The sequence below is a fragment of the Corylus avellana genome, chromosome ca8 (genome assembly GCF_901000735.1).
Source record: "Corylus avellana chromosome ca8, CavTom2PMs-1.0".
NCBI classification, from domain to species: domain Eukaryota; kingdom Viridiplantae; phylum Streptophyta; class Magnoliopsida; order Fagales; family Betulaceae; genus Corylus; species Corylus avellana.
In genome coordinates this window covers 3,832,862-3,854,235 of record NC_081548.1, presented here as the reverse complement: position 1 = coordinate 3,854,235, position 21,374 = coordinate 3,832,862, and the positions used below count along the sequence as shown (strand labels likewise).

The following is a 21,374-nucleotide window of genomic DNA, read 5'->3' as shown; positions in this document are numbered from 1 at the left end:
CTAAATGATTAGATTATATTTTTCAAAATAAGCCCACATTATTTTTATTTTTTTAAAACCTAAATAAATAAATAAAAAATAAAACTAAATGAATTTCATCCACCCATAACAGAACTTGGGGGTGGTGCAACCATCACTGGTGTCAGTCATACTTCGTTGGTAAAAGGAAAATTGGTGATTTGTAGCAAGTTTTTAATGGGAGACTCTTTCCCCTTCATCTTCCGAGTTATTTCCTCATATTTGACCTATAGTTCCTCGATGCAAGCATTTATGCTCTTCCCTTTTCCATGGTTGCTCATAGAGTGCGAGCTTGGGTCTTGGGAGTTTAGTGATGACGCCTTGTTAGGCTTTCTTGATCACTTTCGGTCACTTCTTCTTCTGGTCGAACTAGGTTTGTCCATCTTTCATGTCGAGAGGGTTCATGATCCCTTGGGTTGTATTGGATGTGTTGCATGATGACGTAGGCCAATGCGCATAGGAATGGGAGCAGATACAAGCAATAAAAAACAAGTCTCAATCTATGGCGTTCGAACAAGCAGCTATGGGATACACCAAGAGGAGCATCGAGAATTAAGCTCGTTTGCTATCTCGTCCAAACGATAATTAAACTACCGTGTTTTTCTCATATTCATCCGGACGAGTAATTGAGTCGTCCGAATGAAGGTCGCAAAAGCTGGCGTATTAAATGCAAGAATCCAATAAGAAAATACTTGATTGCTCTATTGGGAATTTTAACGAAGATTTTATTTAAGCAAATGAGATATTCCAGCAATCAAATATATTATATTTTTATTATTTATGTTCTTGCATTAGGATTTTATTTATTTGAAATTTTTCCTTTATTATTTGAGAACTTTCCATAATAGGATTATATTTACTTTTGATCCAAGTTTGTGTATTATAAGGACAGCAAACCTAACATGTAAGTGGGCCTCAAGGGTGTGAGGCTTTAATTTTGAGGGTTTGGTGCATTTAGGACTCTTGCCCCTAGTGGGACAGCTTAATAGCATTAAATAAATTAATGCTATCGTTGGAATTTTACATAAAAACCATTTTGAGGATTTATCTAGGATTCAAGTAAAATACATAAAACTGAAAATATTCAGGTTAAAACTCATATATAGGAGTGACTTGATATTTTCTCATCTTTTTATTATCTTTCAAGTAGATAGATAGGATAATTCTGACAACTTTTAAATATAACAACTCCAACAGCGACCTTTGACTAACTCAAACTAAAGCTCATATACTACCAGATAAAAAGATGACATGATCTATTCACATGAATAATTTCCGTCAGGTACTAAGTTGACTAACAACTAAACACTTATACAAACAAAAAAAAATCTCCACAAGATTAAACTAATATCCCATCTATATGCTAAGTATTATAAAAAATATCATTTCTTCTAATCTTTTTAAATCTATTTTTTTTTGTAGTAAACCGGATGTTTACCTCCCGTCTAATACGTTAAATAAACTTTTATTCAGTGCACGGATTATTATTTTATCTCAAAGTATTACAATTCTTTTAAATATTATATATTGTAAAAGCAAAACTAGCCGACACAAATAAACATTCATAGTTTTACCCTTTCGCTTCTCTAATCTAAAAGAAGTCGCGTCTTCCCTGCAACTAAATTTCCTGTTTGTTACATGAAAATCAATGTAAAATAAAAATAAAAATTCATCGTACGACCACCAACTAAATTAAATGCCCCAAAATTGATAGCTCACGTACCCTCAATAATATTAAGGGTCCCAGTGGGCGCAAAAAGAAGTAACAAAGGGGTTCCCGTACAGAACCATGTCTAAAGGGACCAATGAGAATTAACAAAAAATCAAGCCTAATAATAAGGAAAATGTTAGGTTTTTTTTTAATGTTTTTTTGGTGTTCTCCTAATTGTGATGTAACTTTTAAAATTATTATTAAATTTAAGATTATTATTATTGACTTTTAATCTATTAGTGATCTTAAAAGTCACATCACAGTTAAAAGGACACCATAAGAACACTAGAAGAATACCTAGTATTTTCTTAATAATAATAATAATAATAATAAGAGAAAACTTCACTTACCCCCCTCACACTTTTGCGCTTTTTTGCAGGCACTCCCCATTGTTCAAAAACTCTCACTTTCATGTATCAAATTTTTAGTTTCGTTCACTTTGCTCATTCCGTTAAGATTTCAGAGGAAATCCTAATGAACCGGTGTTAAATTACTAAAATACTCTTATTTTTTATTAAAAATATATATTTTTTAAAAACTCTGGACCTGTGGGTTTACCGGTGGATCTAATCCACCCGTATTGTGACCCACGGGTAATATTATTATTATTATTTTTTTTTAAAAAGACGGGTATTATGCCAACTTTCTTTCTTCACATGAAGGGTATTTCCATACAGTCATCTGCAATGCCCCGGAGTTACGGAACACCACAGTAAACCATGATCTTCACTTCATGTTGTGGGACAACCCCCGAAACAACACCCGCATTTTCTCACAGGCGATGACTTTAAGATCATGGTAGACAACAATGCCCCCTTCGCATGGAAATTTGGCGGAAATGAAGTTGTTCTTGAGAAGATTGATTATGAGCTTTTGGGCCGCAATGCCGATGGGTTTGTGCGTGGTAGATCATTTAATTATCAAGAAAATGCAAACCTAACTGTCCCACATCAAGAAATAGAAAACACAATGAGCTCAGGCCAGGTCCAAGTGCTGATCCAAGTGTTGAAAGGCTCAACACCTGAAATTTCTTGATAATTGAACCACCCACCGGGTGACTTGTGACCCGCCGGTAAGTGACCCCTGGCAACGTGGTTCACTTTTTTTTTAATATAATAATTATAATATATAATTTTTTGTTTATAAATAAAAAATTCATTATCTCAACCAGCCACTTGGGTCTTATGTCAATTTTGTCTTTATGATCTTCGACCAACACTTCTTTTTGGTACTAGGACAATACTTAACATTTTCCTAATAATAATAATAATAATAAGAATAATTTTCCTTTGTGATTGATATGGCAAGCAGCAAGAAGAGAGAAATGACTCCTTGATTCGTGGAGTATTCATGATCTCAACCAACCACTTGGGTCTTAAGTCAATTTTCTCTTTATGATCTTCGACCAACACTTCTTTTCAGTCTCTTGTCATGACAACATCTCACATGATCAACTCAACTTTGATGGGAAGGGAATCTCTCACCGCCTCGTAAATAACTGCTATTAATTTTTTACACGATTTATAAATTTAATATAAATTTAACATGAAATTAAATAGGTTAGATTAAAATTGACATTTATAATTATATATAATCTTATATTCATATCTTAATACAATTCAAATCTGACACACGAACACGAACCACCACTACGTTAACACCCATTCATTTCTTCTGCAACTTCTTCAAATGAGTTACTCTTAAATTATAGAATTTCCTATGCGAAAAAATATACAAGGTACAAGGTGAAAGTTTACATTAGGGTTTTAGGTTCTTATGGGAGGTTTCTTTTGATATTGATAGACACAACTCTTTCAAAAGTTGCATCATTTCAACCCACAGATTTTTCTTTTTCCATCACCAATAACTTGATCAACCAAACCTATGTCATGCGAAAAGGATAAATGATATGATGGCTTAACTACTCATAAATCTTGTCGGAGTTAAGATCAGAACAAGAAGGTACAATTGCTTATCCGTTTGCTTGCATGCGCGTGGCCTATTGTCTAGGGAGCGATAGACCTATAAAATATTGATTAAATGATTAAATTTATTTATTTTTATAAGCTTAAACTTTTGAGATAAATAATGATTTAATAGAAAAGTAGAATGGAGCTTTGCTTTTTGTCTGAAAAGTGTTTTGATACAATACAAATATAAGAATATATAATTTTGAGTGTTTTGCGTTTTAAGTTGTTTGTTAATATTTTTATCTTGAAATGAAAAAGAATAAGAATAAGTTAATTTATGTTTGTTCGAGCTCCCTCATGATTCTTAGAAAGCATAACTTAATCTCAAACCATTCTTTTAGAGTGGTCATTTAAAATGTTCATCATTTTATGCCATATGGAACTATATGCATGCAAATGTATGTATGAATGTTTGTGTGCACTGTGCACATATAAACAAATGAACACCGATAAATATCAAGTCTCTATTTTGGGCAGAAAAAAACTTTAATGTTCATTTAGAGTTAGAGAAAACTCGAGTCTCCATTTAAGAGAGAAGAAAACATCAATTTTTATTATTAAATTCTTCCGAGAAAACCTGAGCCTCCATTTAGGAGAAGAAAAACATCAATTTTTATTATTAAATTCTTCGGAGAAAACCCATTAGAAGAAACATAAAACATCAATTTTTATTATTAAATTCTTCAACATACAAAATGTGACCTAACCCCTATTTATAGGTGTGTGATTGTTATGGCTAAAGAAAAAACAAAGTTTATTAAGCCAAATAATAAAGACAAGATAGGACAAAATAAATAAAGAAACAACTAATTTTTTTGCGACCCATCATTTGCCACCCATTCAAGTGAGACCTTGTCCTCATGGTTCAAAAAACTCAACGATAATCATGGTTTGTACTTTGTATTAACCATGGATTCAAAAGCTCTAAAACTGTTACGTACGGATTTGGTTAAATCTTTAACTTTTAGATCGCAATATTTTATCATACTTCCGAATTTAACGTTTATAGTGGTCCATTTTATAGCTATTTTTTTTTTGGCGGTTTTATTCGCTTATTAGTATTCAATGACTAAATACTGTGTTCAAACTTAATAGCAAGATATTTTAATCCGACTTATAGATCGTCACTCAAACCAGTAATATGGTGTTTGTTTTGTTACCAATACCAATTGTTAGTAGTGGCTATTTTAGCTACTCAAAGCACATATTTTTTTTTGTTTTAGGGAAAAATATAAAAAAGCCCCCCAAACTACCAGTCGTTTTCGATTTAGCCCCCTAATGTTTCAAAAGTGATAAAGTAGCCCCCCAAACTATTGCATTTTGGCCACTCCGTTAGTCAAAACCGTCAGTTTAGACATAAACTGAAAAACGACGTCGTTTTGTTTGGGGCCTACTTTATCACTTTCTAAACATGAAGGGGCTAAAATAAAAACGGCTGGTAGTTTGGGGGGCTGTTTTATATTTTTTCCAAAATTTTTGTTTTTCATAAAAGGGCGTTGTAGTAACTTACCTAAAACAAAACGACGTCGTTTTGCAGTTTTTGTCCAAACTGACGGTTTTGACTAACGGAGTGGCCAGAATGCAATATTTTGCTAGTTTAGGGGGCTACTTTATCACTTTTGAAACATTAGGGGGCTAAATCGAAAATGGCTGGTAGTTTGGAGGGTTTTTTTATATTTTTCCCTTTGTTTTAGCTAGTAGCTGTTCAATACAAACTTCAACAAATTATTTATTCTACTTTCTTTAATTATTATTTTTTATTGTACTAAAAGGAGAGAAGCAAGAGAGAAATCAACCAAAAAAAAAAAACAAAATGTAAATTATTATATTTCCTTAATATGCTTTTAAGCATATGATGGAGACCCAAAGATGCTCATATTAACCCTTTAAAGCATTTAATGGAGATGCTCTTAACTCTTAAGCGCTTATGATCCATTCCTTCAAAAGCTCTAGAATGATTGGATATTGATTTAGTTATTAACCTTAAAAGATCATATATCAAACCACACATGTTGTTTGATGCTTATGCTTTGAGACAGACATAAAGGATAGCAAACTTTTAACAACAATTTTAGCAAGGAAAATAAAAAAGAGAAAACGTGACTTGGTTCACATTACTTCTTCTTTTATTCATTTGGATTCAACTTGGTTGCAAAATAAAGCACAAAAAGAACTTAGAAGGAGATTAAATACAGAAAAGGAGACAGAAATTACAAGTACTTTTTTCTGGCTCCAATTTAAATCATGTGTTATCAGTAACTCCAATAGACAGGAACACACTCTTTTTTTTTGGGGGGTACTCTACATCAACCAAAGTAGGTAGATACATCTCTCTTTCACTTGGAACAAGAGCTAACAATTTGGAAAAGAAAAGAAAAGAAAAAGAAAAAGGGTACCTGCAATTATGAATCACTGCTCACCATGTGACAGCACAGCTGTAACTTTGTGTTCTTCTGCAGTTCTCAGACTTCAGCAATCAAGAGAAAGCTGAGCTCAAAGACAATTAGGAACAACAAAATTACCTTTTCCTTCTTGAAGATTACTTGTAGGAGTAGGATAGTTCCAGTTGAGCAATTCTTCAATCATCTGCATTGCAATGCTGTCCTCTTCATCCATCCCATTTCCACCATCATCATGAATCTCAACCCTTGACCCTGAAGAAGACAAAGACAAGCCGCCATCCTCCAAATTCTGAGCACTCTGTTTCTTCCCAAGCTCAATCCTCATAACCCAATTCGACCCAGATTGCGCTCCGGCGCGCTTCTGCCAAACTCCGATGTGGGAGTTGTCGGCATCGAGCCTCAAACACGTGAGCGACGGGTACTGGTCCTTGCAGCACTTTCGCAGCTTGGTGCTGAGAAGCTCCGACAGAGCCTTGGGAGACAATGGAGAGTCTTGACGATGGTCGCGTGTCTTCGTGTCTTCATGCTGGCCGCTAACGGTTGATGTCGGGAAGTTGGTCTTCGCGTTTTGGCCATTCATCAATATGGATGCCTGGTCGTACGCACGCGCCGCAGCCTCTGCTGTCTCGAATGTGCCTAGCCATACCCTTCTCTTGCTACAAAATAAAAAAATAAAAAATAAAAAATAAAATGGATGAGTTCGACAACACACAATGTGTTTGATAAATGCAAGTAAATATATATGAAATATTGTTATCTCTGCACATTGATAACGTGATGATCGAGTGGGTGGAAAAACTTACAGCAATGGATGGCGAATTTCTGACACCCAGGAGCCCCACTGGCGTTGCCTGACGCCTCTAAACTTCTTTGATTGTACCATATTATTGCAGAGAAGAGAGAGAGATAGAGAGAGAGATGGAAAGTTGCAGAGATTATAAGTATGGGGGATCAGGGATGAGTTGTCAAGTATGCAAGTTGTCGGTGGATTGGTCGGAAAGTTGAAGACTTGAAGGAAGTAGTACTTTGATGCAATAAAAGTTTCAACTGCACCACTCTGATAAACCAGAGGTTCTTAACAACTGGAATAAATGAACCTTCCAATCCATACCAAAAAAAGAAAAAAAGAAAAAAAGAAAAGAAAAGTTAATATCAATAAATTGGCTGAATTTGTATCCACATGTTGGAGGAATAGCCTTTAAAAACCAATTTCTTGTTGAATATGAATGATTGAAAAGTCTCCATGGATTAAGCCAGTTTTTGTTAAAAAGAGTGAGTTTTGATCTGTTTAGGCTTGCTAAAATGTTTCTCAAAGTGATATTTTGCAAAGTGCATCTTAAAATGATGATGTTGACACGTATTTATTGACTTCATTTATCAAAGTTTGATAGACCTTTATCTTTACTGCCTATATAATTTCTCATGATCTTTATACAGTAATGAGTATAACTTCTTTCGGGTTGAATTGTAAATGTGGTGTTTTGTACTTTTCAATAGAAAGCAGACATTTTAACTTAAAATAATAAAAAAAATAACAGCCATTTATATCAAATAATTCCACTTCTCTTGACAAAATATTTATTGATAAAACTATCAGATTTACCATCTTGATTGGTTATGGAGACTTCGGTGTTGAGGGCTCGAAGGTAAATGAGGGTACGGTAATAAGTGGTGGACGTTATGTTAAGATTAATGAAAAAACTTAAGGGATTGATTTGATTTAAATATACGAGTTTTCATATTTATTCTATTTGATGTTTTTACCTGATGTATTAAATTGTTATTGAATGTCGTAAAAAAGAGTTTTATATCGTATCGAGATAGAAGGGCTCTCTTATGGATTTGTTAGCCTGATGCATTTGGGATGTTGGGCTTAATTTCTTTTTATATCTTGATTGCTATATAAGATTATTTTGAGTAAACAATTGAAATATTAGTGAGACTAGTTTGGATGTTTGGGCTCAAATTTGAAGATATACAAATCATTAATTGAATGAATAATAGGCTTAAATAGTTGAATAATGGTCCAAAATAGATGATCAAAATGATGTTGACAGACAAGCCCAAAACCGACAAAGTATGTTAGCTAGGTTCAAAAAATATCTAAAACCAAACAGACCGTGCTGACGCCCACAATCAATATGAACTTCTTTTTTGTTTTTTTTCCTAAAAAAAGAAACAAGGCGAGAATGCAAAGCAAATCAATTGAAGTGGGTCTTTTCCATAGTCAAGTAAGATTTATTTATTTATTATTATTATTTTTTGACATGTCAGCACAAGCGAGAGAGGAGAGATTTGAACTAGTGACTTTCGATTCATGAAGCGTAATTCCTAGCCGATTGAACTACTTCTTGTGGACCATTGTCAAGTAAGATTGAGAGGCAGAAATGAGAGATAGGAATGCATTAATATAACTTTTAGAGGTGGCAGATTTTGTTATATGATGGGTACAATAAGTAGCGGAGCTAGCATTTCGGTTCATTAGATAAGATTAAAAGCTAAAATTACAAAAAATTAGGAGTATTATTGGGGAGATAGATGTTAAAGGAGTTAAACAATAATAAATTAATATACAACAATATTGGTAAAGAAATGAAAACCTTTTAAACAACTCTTCAAAAATAAAATCATTATGGAGTTAGCTAAATTCAAGAATTACAAAACTTTTGCAATAAAAATCTGATTTGTACCCAACAAATGACCCATTTGTTTTTTTACAGCAGTAGCTTCAAAACTTTGGCCAATCTTCTATTTGGTCTCCTCTACAACCCGGAACTCCGGTGCTTTGAAGGTTTTTGAGAATTTGCGCGGTCTAAAGAAACTCTAAGAGAGGTAAGGAATTGAAAGCATAAGGTCTTTGTCGAATGGTCAAGTACTACCCACATAGCATCCTCTTCGGCTGGTGCCTAGTGTAATCTCACTGCAAAGTCCATGGTAATCTCATCCCATTTCCGTAGGAAGGGTCATAATGAGTGTAGTCATTAACCCCTTCTTCAATTCTTGGAAGTTTTCTTCAAAGGTCTCGGTCCATACATAATAAGCATTCTTCCTTGTGAGGGCAGTTAAAAGACCTGATAGTTTCAAAAAGCCCTCAATAAAACGCCAATAATATCCAACAAGTCCTAAAAAACTTTAGATTTCCTGCACGTTGGTTGGCCTTCCCCATTTGACTATTGCCTTGAACTTCTCAGGGTCTACTGAAACTCCTTCTCTAGAGATCACGTGTCCAAGAAATGACACTTTGTCCAACCAAAATTCGTACTTCTCAAACTTAGCATAGAGCTTCTTATGCCTAAGCCTTTCCAACGCCTTCCATAGATTCATTTCATGGTCTTCCTGAATATTGTAGTTGATCAAGATGTCTACAATGAAGACTACTGCAAAATACAAATTGATCCTAGTAGTCAACAAAGATTATGTCCATCATATCCATGAACACAATAGGGGAGTTGGTCAAGCCAATCGACATCACCAAGAACTTGTAATGTCCATAACGAATCTTGAATGTCGTCTTTGGGATGTCATCACACTTGACTCTTACCTAGTGATATCCCGATCTGATGCAGATCAGGTTGCTCAAGAATTCGAACAGAAGCATCCGTTCGTAGGGGTGTCCGAACGGCCGTCCGAACATGCAGTTCTGGAAGCTTGGCAGAAGACCCTGTTCAGAGTCCCGTCCGAACTACCTATGTTTCTTTATGTTTTTTGTTGTGGTCGTCTGAACGGCCATATGTCCCTAACGGCGCCAACACATCTTGGGAGTTTTAAATAAAACCAATGTATTGTTTGTTGGTCTTTTATATTTAATAATGTGTTTTTTAGTTATGTTTTAATAATGGGCTTGAGCCCCACGTCTTGCAAGTTAGAATTAGGGTTTGCAATAGTTTATTTTAAGACCATTGTTGCCTCAATGAGGATATAATTGAAATAGAATTTTTCAGCCGTTATTGAGATGTGACTTCTCACCCTCAGGGTGAATGTCGCTATTTTTCAGTTTGTTTTCCTATGTTTTCTATTATTCTTGGTGATACGCTGCGTTAGTCCCGTCAGGATGGGCACCATCAATTTGTTTCATTTTCTAGCCGACTTTATGTTATTGTTTTATTAGGGTTAGAGTTTTTGGAGTCTTTATTTCGTTATTTTATTAATTTTAGGGTTTTGGGGGGTATTTATGTCATATTTTATTAGGTTTTGGGTTTTGGGCTATAGATATATGCTTATAGCCTCCAGAAAAAGGGGAGTTTATGTTGATTATTGATTTTTATTAATGAGAATTACTCATACTTTAGTTTATTTTTCTTTTTTCCTTCAAAACCTAGAGAGTATCTAGCTTTTCAAGAAGAATTTTCAAATCATTGATAAACTCAAGATCTACAATTACCTATCCACTGCTTTATTGTTGTTCTTCACTGCAACCTACCAAGTCAGGATGCATCAGTTGGTATCAAAGCGCCAGTTACTTTCCATGGCTTCAAACATAAGAGGAAAGGGCAACAGCTATGGAAGTTTGCATGACGTGCATGAACAAGAGGAATTAGTTCGTGAAGAACAAGAGGCGACACAGAGGAGGCACGAGGAGGAACAATTTGCCACTATGAGGGATCAAATTGAAGACCTCACTACCCAATTGGCTGACGCGCGCCTCCACGATAGGCGTCGACATCGACCCCCACCACACGCATCGGAGGAGGAAGACGAAGATGAACGATGAGTCTTTTCGGTGGTACGCACATTCCGACGAAGAGTTACTGCATGGTGGCAACAATTGAAGCAAAATAGGGTGCGGCAAGGCAAATTGAAGATCAATAGTTGGGAGAAACTATTGAAATACATGCAAATCGCCTTCTTGCCCTATAAGTATACCATGGGCCAAAAATCACAAAATTGGAGACAAAGGTCTATGGCTGTGAAGAGAAAAATATAAAATTCCTACAAAAAAAAAAAAAAGTATTTAAGGAAACATGAGATGAGGCGAAGAGTCCACGATAGGCCAATTTGACCTTTACTCGCCAACCCCAAATCCGTCTATCCAATCTATATATGGAGGGGCAAGGTGAGTCCATTGATGAGGAGTTCTTAGAATCTAAGATCCTTAATGAAGAGTTCGAGTATGAAGATGTTGAAGATCCTTTATACAAGGGTTCGTGGATTGGGATCCCCACCAACCTATGATGACGATGTCAATGAGGAAGATTCCATTAAAAGACCTTTGTCATCCAACCTAGAAGAAGAGTACGAAGAAGAAGGGTATTCTCCTATGTTTGATGGCATCTACCCCAAAGAAGATAACCCATTGGAAGAGGAAGAGCCCACGGATGACATCGCAGATTATGAAGAGGTTGATGAAGACCTTCCAGGTGAATATACTACTTTTAATGGTGAAGATGTTGATTTTGTTAATTTCCTTGGTGTTGAAGAAAATTTAAACTCTCCTAACAATGATTATGATGAGTTTTATGCGGATAAAAAAAATTATATGTTCACAAGGGAAACAACGGCTGACCCACTCTTGAGTATTTTCATGGCACGTGGAAGGGAGAAGAGACAAGAGGAGTACAGCAAATCCAAAGAATTGTCAAGTGGTTTGTGGGGCCTTCACGACAACCCTCAAAGTATTTCAATGATGAAGAACACCACGTTTATTGTGGGGTGTTATCTTGTTTTGATCTTGAAGAAGGGCGAGTGGAATGAGTTGATAGGGCATCCGAAGGATCATAGAAAGAACCGACTGAATTCAAGGTCGAATTCTCTCCAACCAGGGGAGGATGATGCAGATCGGGACACTCAAGAATTCAGACAAAAGCGTTCGTTCGCAGGGGCGTTCGGACAACTGTCCGAACGTGCAGTTCTGGAAGGCTGGCAGAAGACCCCGTTCGGAGTCCCGTCCGAACGGCCTATGTTTCTTTATGTTTTTTGTCGTGGCCGTTTGGACAGCCATATGTCCCGTCCAGACGGGCACCATCAGTTTGTTTTATTTTCTAGCCGACTTTATGTTGTTATTTTATTAGGGTTAGAGTTTTAGGAGTCTTTATTTCGTTATTTTATTAGGTTTAGGGTTTGAGGGGTATTTATGTCATATTTTATTAGGTTTAGGGTTTTGGGCTATAAATATATGCTTATAGCCTCCAGAGAAAGGGGAGTTTATGTTGATTATTGATTTTTATTAATGAGAATTACTCATAATTGAGTTTATTCCTCTTTTTCCTTCAGAACCTAGAAATTATCTAGTTTTTCAAGAAGAATTCTCAGGTCATTGATAGACTCAAGATCTAGAATTACCTATTCGCTACTTTATTGTTGTTCTTTGCTGCAACCTACCAAGTCAGGCTGCATCACGATTGCAAGTCTACCTCCGAAAAGATTTGTGCTCCCTGCAACTGGTCGAGCAAATCATCAAAACACTCGGTAGCGAATATCGATTCTTCATGGTAACTTTATTCAACACTTTCCGTAGTTACAACTTTTACGACAACTAAATAATTTGCAAAAGAAAATGACCCATTGAAACTGAAAAATTACAAGAAAAGCCCACTGATTCTATTAAGCTGATCGATTAAAGGGCCTACTAACCTATTAAACCCATTACATTCTTTGAAATGATATCAGCATCATTAAACACCTTATGCCATGAAAAACAATCTTGCTTCATGCTTTTTGTTAAGCCACAATGTCCATGTTACATGGGTTAAAGTAGGAGTACAACTTAGATTTGGATTAAGCTCATAGCGTAAAAGAACCATCTTGCTTGGTTGCTAAGAGGTATGGTTTTTATATTCATATTTTTGTAAGTGGTTTGACTTTAATAGCAATAAACTTCATACTGTAAACTCTTTAAACTCCAATAAACATAGTGACATATAATTAATGACTAACTATGAAAAATGCATATGTAATATGGATTTACTTCTACCTTCTATTAATTACATACCAAAATATGTGTAGTCCATACCAATTGCACCATATAATTGGTTTTCCGCAATAGAAAAGCAGGAGCGACCGCCGGCCACCAACTTAATTTGGATGAACAACGTGTTATATAAGTCTTCGTCTTTGCTTAAGTCGTCAGTGGTTTGTTCTTCATCTATATGGCTGGCTAGGACCCCATTGTCTCCTTCCAACCACGTTCTCTCTTAAATACCCACTTACCTCTAATATTGTTGGACTTTTTCATTCATCATCATATCTATCAATTCTTTCTACTCTCCCATGAAAATGGTAATTGGATTGATTTGATCTACTCTCCCATGGATTAATTGGATTAATTGTAAACAATGTTATATGGCACGTCCACGGACAAAACTATAGTTTTATCCTAACTGTTTGGCGAACGAACTTTGCATGAATCTAAGATTTATCTGACAGGATGGCGTAAGCCCACAAATAATTAGTACTATGCCATGAGAATGTTTGTATAGAAGTGCTACGGGCTTGCTTGCAATGTGGGTAGTTAGATAAGATATTTGTCTCTTTCCCTCATTAATAATACCGAGCTCTCATGATATTGACATGAAACCCAATAAACCATGCTCTAAATTCTGACACTTCTTTCATTTTCATGTAATGTTTCCCATGCATGCATGGAAGCTAGCAATCATGGATACCCATTGATGCATTCTCTTCCTCATCCATTGCATCAAATATTTATCCAATCAAACTATTGGATCGCTAGATGCATGTACAAAATTAAATAAATGAATATATTGTCTTAAACGACGTCCAGTGTGTTACCGTTTAAGACCCAGCCGTAAACAGCACGTTTTATTCTACTGTCGTTAAGATCATATATTAAAACGTTGCGTTTAATTGCCGTTTCGAATCGCCCCGTTCCCTGGAAATCAAGGTGACCGTTGTACGTACGGTAACGTTATCCATTCCCCAGCAATTACAAGCGAAGGAGGAACTGATTCTGTCTTGATTTCTCCGAAGATATATCTCTTCCTTCAACCAAATGTCCATTATATTCCCTCTCTCTCTCTCTCTATATATCCAATAACAATATATCCCATCATACTATTCTCTATTAGGGTTCAAGCACTGCCTGCATATACACCACCAAGTCCACGTACGTAATTTCTTCTAATGCCTTGTTATACTCGTCTACTGTCTATGTATTACATGATTCATATTAAATTTTATAGATTTAATAGTGTATAATATGTTGGTACGTCATTTAAAATTTCAAATCACGTGACAATACTTTAAATAAAACAAAAACAAAATTTAAACTATGAAATTGAATATTGTTACCGTAATAATTAGTGCATGGTAGTGACATTCTTTTTCTTGTTTTGGGTTGGTGTAGATATAATTAGTATTATCAAGGGAGATTTCCAAGTGAGGAACAATGCAAAAATTGCTCCATGGGATACTTTTGGTAACAATTTACGACATTGATAGGATACACACTGGATTCGACTTCCAATCAAGCCGAAAGGTATACATTATGTGAATTGTTCAGGATCAATAGGATTATATTTTCTCTTTTTTTTTTTTTTTTTTTTTTTGGTTAAATACAATATTTTATCTTCTAAAGTTTCTATCTCTTTTTCAATCTTGCCTGTTATGTTTAAAAATTGATAATATACCCCAACCAAGTGTCTAAAATTTTCAATCTAGCCATTCTATTTGCTATTTCCGTCTTATTTAATGAAAAATTCATTTTTCAGTGCAAAATTTTCCCTTGTACACTCATTGAATCCCAAAAATACCCAGCCACCTTTTTTTTTTTTTTTTTTTTTAAAAAAAAAAAGGGCATTTACGTTTTTTAAGTCATTTCTGTCAAAGAAAACATAAATTATTGACGGAGTGGCTACATTGAAAATTGGAAAAATTATATTTTACCCCCCCCCCCAAAAAAAGTTTGGGACAATTTCTAATTCGACCTCCAAAGTTTCAATTTTGGCAATCTACCCCCCAAAGTTTTAAATTTTTACAATTTGACCAATTGTATCCAAAACTTCTCATATTGCCCATAATTTTTAATTTTTTTATTTTTATAAAAAATTAAAAAAAAAAAAAAATTCGGGGTGGACGTAGCCACCCCTTTGGCCATCTGGCCGTTTTAGCACCCCCAAATTTTTTTTTTTTAATAAAAAATAAAAATTAGGGGCAATATGAGAATTTTGGGATAATATTGGTCAAATTGTAAAAATTTGGAACTTTGGGGGTGGATTGCCAAAATTGAAACTTTGGAGGTCGAATTGGAAATCGCTCCAATCTTTGGGGGGGTAAAGTATAATTTTCCCTTGAAAATTTTAAGAACTTGTTTGTGGTATATTGCCACTTTTTAAACATTAATTTGAGGCAAGATTGAAAAAGAGGTGAAACTTCGGGGGGATAAAATATAGTTTTTCCTTTTTTTTTTTTTTTTTTCTTCAATAATTCTCTTTTGGGCTTTCATATATAGACTTTGTTTTGAGAAGGAAGGATAAAAAGATTAGAAAGGACCCTTCCTATGACTTTGTAGGAAATGAGATTCTAATTGGTATAAATGAATGTTTGAATACGAGCTAAAAGCTGATATTAATTATAGCTCATATAATTCTTTTAAGGCCATATATAGGAAGCTTTTAATTTTCTGTTGTTGCAGTTTTGCACTTTGTTTTGGGGAGTTTTAAAGTCAAATTAGGGTTATTTATATATGTTCATTAAATTTTGGTTAGAAATGCTTTCTTTGCAGAATAGGTGATAGGGAGCTTTTATAAGCCTATAAAATTGATAATAAATATGTTACCCAAATTGTTGGTACAAGGACCTATCTTTCGACTTAGCACCCACGAGCATTATAATCCATTAACTCACCCGACGTGGGACGTCTAATAACTTTATAGGGTATCACATCCATTTCTATGTCATCACATTCTATCAAGTGGTAGTGTGGGACTAATAACTTTATAGGGTATCACTTTCATTTCTATGTCATCACATTTTATCAAGTGGTAGTATACAATTGCTATATATATCCCGGTTTGGGGACAGATCATAAAACTAGATTAATTATGATTTTAAGTTTTAATTATACTCTATTAATTATGAGTTGGTCTTTAATTATAAGTGGGGAGTACTCTGATATTGGCAGGTTTAACCAGATTATTTCAAAAACTTCATTTGTTGTGCTACAATGGCAGTGCCAAAATCTTACTGTGATATTGCAAAAAGTAAAATGGAGTTGAGCCTAGGAGCAAAACCACATTGAGGTGTACAGCCCCCAAAATTTTAAAAAACCCCCTCAAAATTAATTTTTTTATTGCCTCCATTTTTTTTTTTTTTTAAGCAGTGTCCCCTCCAACCTAAAATTCTAGCCCCGCCTCTGAGCCATTTAGTTGTTTTATAACTTAGGATGTAACGCCCCAGCTCCATATTGGGAAGATAAGTAGCCCACATAAAGTGGGTGGTTTATAAAGATAGTGTGTTAAGTCCCACATTGCCTAGTTATTAGGTGAAAGTGAGCTTTATAATGAATTCTATGAAAACTTCAAATTGACTATAGTCCTTTTGGTGTTATAGCGCAGATGTGGCTAATGATTTTCCCTAGGTCGTTACATAGGAAGTCTGTCTCATTAGAATTCCTTGTTTGCCAAGAAATAAATAAATAAATGAGAGGAGCAAATTTTTACTCATAGTTGAAAATTTTGAAAGACTAGATCATGTTTATCACCACAAATTGTACTAACCATGCCATTCTCCTGTCAATATGTATTCAATTACCTAATGTTCTTATTTATATGTTGTTTTAAAAGTAAAATGGAGTCTTGTGAAGCACCTTGCCTGAAAAATTGACCACTTTTTTGAGTTGTATTTCTTTTATGCCAACCAAACTTGATGCTCTCTTTCCCTACCTAGAAAAAAACCTATTTGCAAGCCCCCTCCATGAGCCTTTCAGGAGGAGGAGGGAGAAGTCTTCCTCCTCCTCTGCTACCTCCTTCCACTCTTTGACTGTTTTTATTCCTCTTTTTTTTTTTTGGAAGCCATATCTATTGTTGTTCGTCCATCTTCGTCGCTCTCCCGGTCCCTTGATCCACCATGAGCCGTCGCTAGCAAACCTCTCCATCAGCACATGGGGACCATGCGATGCCTTCTCCATCGGCACATGTGGCATACGCGCTACCCCGTCTAGTGGTTTTCAGTTCCAACTTTTCCCTTCGCGAGCTCATCTCACCTACTTAGTAATAATAAAGCGATAATTGGAGCTGTTGATGAACATGCTCGTCTATTTACGGATGTGAGAAATGTAATCTTCATCAATCGCCTTATCACAATCATCATCAATGCACCCTTTTTCTACGGCTCAATCTTCAAATCGCACCGCATACCGCCATCACAACAACCCTTTCCTTGGCGTTTTGGTTAAGGAACTATGTGACTAGAGTGTTTAAGCCTGTGTGAAAACGAGTTTTCTTGTTCAATAGCTTAGGGTATGGTATTGAGTGTTTTTGGTCATGTGGTCGTTGGGGTCCCTACCCCTCATTTTGTAATTTTAGTTTAATGTAATGTGATGATTAAATTGCTCTGAAGAAAAAAAAAAAAAAAATCCAGCATGAATATTTTGGTAAGTCATCTTTAACAGTTTTTCATTATGTTTTTCCTGAACTCTTTCTCACCCTTGTGCTATTTTGCTTTCTTGAAATGCTGGACAATTAATATGGCTGCTACACAAAAGTCTGTGAAAAAGTTTCTGGCCCAAGTCAAGAGATTTGTGTTGTGCCGGCCTGAGGTATTAACAATCTCATCCTCCTTTTGATATCATCAACTTCACTTGTAATTTTATATATATATATATATATCTTTCTTGACATATAAAGACACCACCATGCAGATTGTTGGGTCCAAACTGTATGCAACAGTTGATCTAGACAAGGCCAGGGTTGGGCGAACTAGAATGATACGAAATGAACCCTCCCACCCAGAGTGGATAGAGTCATTTCACATATATTGTGCCCATTACATCTCAAATCTTGTGTTCACTGTTAAAGAAGATAACCCTGTGGGAGCAACTCTAATTGGAAGAGCCTTTGTCTCTGTTGAAGATGTTGTAAGAGGGTTTGTCTTCGAGAAATGGGTTGACATATTGGATGAAGAACATAATCCTATACAATCCAAAATCCATGTCAAGTGCCAGTTTTTGAATATTAACCAAGACATCCATTGGTCTAAGGGAATCATTTTTCCCCATTTTGAGGGTGTTCCTCGTACATTCTTCAGGCAAAGACAGGGCTGCAGAGTTACTCTGTACCAAGATGCCCATATCCCAAAAAACTATTTCCCTCCTATAAAACTGTCGGGAGGAGAGATTTATAAACCTAAAAGATGTTGGGAGGACATCTTTGATGCAATCAACAATGCAAGAAACTTGATTTACATAACCGGATGGTCTGTGCATACAAAGATAACCTTGATAAGGGACAAGGCAAGGCCACAGCAAGGAGGTGAAATCAGCTTAGGGGAGTTGCTTAAGAGGAAGGCTAATGAAGGTGTCACAGTTCTCATGCTGATTTGGGATGACAGAACTTCTGTTAAGGAAGTGAAGAAGGACGGTTTGATGGCAACTCACGACCAAGAAACTGCAGAGTATTTTCGAAACACAAATGTGCGTTGCTATTTGTGTCCACGCAATCCTGATGATGGGAGAAGCATAGTTCAAGGGTTTGAGATTTCTGCCATGTTTACTCACCATCAGAAGACAATAGTTGTTGACAAGGAAGGGAGTGCAGGAGGATCAGAAAAGAGGAGGATTGTGAGTTTCATTGGTGGTATTGATCTTTGTGATGGGAGATATGATACACCAGAACATCCCTTATTTACTACTTTGACCACAGTCCACCATGATGATTTCCATCAGCCAAATTTTGCAGGTGCTTCAATCAAGAAGGGTGGTCCAAGGGAGCCCTGGCATGACATCCATTGCCAGCTAGAAGGGCCTGTTGCTTGGGATGTCTTATACAATTTTGAGCAGAGGTGGAAAAGGCAGATTGGGGAGAAGTATATAATTCCCAAAACCAAACTTGATGAAATTGTAATCTCTCCATCAAGTACAGATTGCGCGGTTACATCATCGAACGACGTCGAAACATGGAATGTTCAGGTCTTTCGATCCATCGATGGTGGCGCTGCTATGGGTTTTCCTGAAAATCCTGATGATGCATCTAATGTAGGCCTTGTTAGTGGGAAGGATAACATCATTGACAGGAGTATTCAAGATGCATATATCAATGCTATTCGGCGAGCCAAAAACTTCATCTACATTGAGAATCAATATTTCCTAGGAAGCTCATATGGGTGGAAATCAAATGATATAAGGGTTGCAGATATTGGAGCTTTGCATCTCATACCAAAAGAGCTCTCACTAAAGATTATTAGTAAGATTGAAGCAAAGGAGAGATTCACTGTCTACATTGTGATCCCAATGTGGCCAGAAGGTATACCAGAGAGTGCTTCTGTTCAGGCAATATTAGATTGGCAGAGAAGGACAATGGAAATGATGTATTCTGATATTTCTCATGCCCTTCAAACAAATGGCCTTCATAATGTCGACCCCCATGATTATCTGAATTTCTACTGCCTTGGGAATCGGGAGGTATCAAAACCTGGAGAATACTCGCCCACAGAGACCCCAGAACCCAACAGTGATTACAGTAAAGCTCAGCAGGCTCGTCGCTTCATGATATATGTTCATGCAAAGATGATGATAGGTACATTATACATACATTCTCTTTATAAATTTAATCTATATTAGAACTTAAAATTTAAGAAAGAGAGATGACAACAAGGAAGAGCGACTTAGGGCCCGTTTAGTTTGCAGAATAGACCCTGGAATGGAACAGTTATTCCTATGGAATAGTCATTCTTTTGTTTGGTAGGAATCTATTATTGAGAGTAACTATTCTCATATACACAAGAACAGCTATTCCTCTAAAAAAATGAATGGAATAGCTATTTCTCTAAAAGAAAAGAAAAAAAAAAAAAAAGTGTGAAATAGTTATTCCTTATGGAATGGAATAGATTTTCCAAAAAAACCCCTTATTATTTTTTATTTTATTTTAAACATAAAATTTGTTTTTTATTAAAAAAAAAGAAAAAAAAAAAGAAAAAGAAAAAGGAAAACCTATAATTTAAGGGGTGGCGGCCACCCCTGCAATTCTAGGTTTTCCATTTTTTATTTTTTATTTTTTTTAAGAAGGGTGGGGTTTTTGGTAATTTTGGTTTAACTCTAATTTTTTTTTAGAAGTAGGTTTAACTCTAATTAAAATACATAGGCTGTTACCAAGCTAAGGAATAAGAATAACTATTCACTTCCACTTTTCTCTATTCCTAGTAATAGCTATTCATTTTTTTAATAGAATACTCAACCTGTGAACCAAACGAGCCCTTAGAGAATTAAGGTGATTTGATCGGCTTATGGCCTACATCCACACTTCATATTTTTTATTGTGTACAATATTTTATTTACAGAAAAAAGAATATCTTCTCTGTATGAATGTTACATGTTTTTTTCAATTTTTACATTAACAATAATAAAATTAATTTATCATTTGTAACTGTTGTCTCTTGAGTTCTTGTTACAGTTGATGATGAATACATAATCATTGGATCTGCAAACATAAACCAGAGGTCGATGGATGGAGCTAGGGACACTGAGATTGCAATGGGGGCATTCCAACCACAACATCTAGCCACCAACCAGCCAGCCATGGGTCAAATCCACGGGTTCCGAATGGCATTATGGGTTGAGCACCTTGGAGGGCATAGCACGAACTTGCTACACCCACAAAGCGAGGCATGTGTCAAGACGATGAATGCCTTTGCTGAGAAAAACTGGCAATTATACACACAGGAGATCAATGAAAAAGATATGGAGGGTCACCTTCTTCCCTACCCCATCAAAGTAACCCACAATGGAGAGATTACGACACTGCCAGGCTTTGACACTTTCCCCGACACCAAGGCTCATGTTTTGGGTGCCAAATCTGATTACCTTCCTCCAATCCTTACTACCTAGTACTATTTGGTGTCGGGATAGTGTTTGGATAGAAAAAATTCTAAATTGTATTTATGGTATTATAATCCCGGGAACAATTTGTCCCGGTTGACATTTGATTTATAAAACTATTAATTGATGCGTTTGATAAAGATTTTACAGCAAATCTCAAAAGAAGACATGATTTGTCAACCCTAATGTCCCAAAAACTTGAAAGAACATGAATCAATAAGTCTTTTGGTGGAGTTTCATCTTAAGTCCTAAACCTATTAACTTTTTTTTTTTTTTTTTAAAGTTTC

The 21,374-nt window shown here is 35.7% G+C and overlaps 2 protein-coding genes across 2 annotated transcripts; one reads left to right on the top strand and one right to left on the bottom strand.

Annotated features, from left to right (window-relative positions):
* Positions 1–5,803: 5,803 nt before the first annotated feature.
* LOC132190037 (ethylene-responsive transcription factor SHINE 2-like) lies at positions 5,804–7,131 on the bottom strand. The gene is made up of 2 exons (XM_059604915.1): positions 6,905–7,131; positions 5,804–6,757 (listed from the first exon to the last, which is right to left on the bottom strand). The coding sequence occupies exons 1-2, from the start codon at positions 6,982–6,984 to the stop codon at positions 6,193–6,195; spliced, it is 645 nt and encodes a 214-aa protein (XP_059460898.1). The 5' UTR covers positions 6,985–7,131; the 3' UTR covers positions 5,804–6,192.
* Positions 7,132–14,445: 7,314 nt separating this feature from the next.
* Positions 14,446–21,096, top strand: LOC132190155 (phospholipase D alpha 1-like). The gene is made up of 4 exons (XM_059605057.1): positions 14,446–14,535; positions 17,761–17,814; positions 17,917–19,789; positions 20,663–21,096. The coding sequence occupies exons 1-4, from the start codon at positions 14,446–14,448 to the stop codon at positions 21,094–21,096; spliced, it is 2,451 nt and encodes an 816-aa protein (XP_059461040.1).
* The last annotated feature ends 278 nt before the right edge of the window (positions 21,097–21,374 follow it).

Excerpts from the sequence above, each read along its gene's own strand:
- LOC132190037 (XM_059604915.1), bottom strand. The coding sequence starts at position 6,984 with ATGGTACAATCAAAGAAGTTTAGAGGCGTCAGGCAACGCCAGTGGGGC. Across the intron at positions 6,758-6,904 it reads GAAATTCGCCATCCATTGCT|CAAGAGAAGGGTATGGCTAG; the intron begins GTAAGTTTTTCC and ends TTTATTTTGTAG.
- LOC132190155 (XM_059605057.1), top strand. The coding sequence starts at position 14,446 with ATGCAAAAATTGCTCCATGGGATACTTTTGGTAACAATTTACGACATT. Across the intron at positions 14,536-17,760 it reads ACTTCCAATCAAGCCGAAAG|TCTGTGAAAAAGTTTCTGGC; the intron begins GTATACATTATG and ends GCTACACAAAAG. Across the intron at positions 19,790-20,662 it reads TCATGCAAAGATGATGATAG|TTGATGATGAATACATAATC; the intron begins GTACATTATACA and ends TTCTTGTTACAG.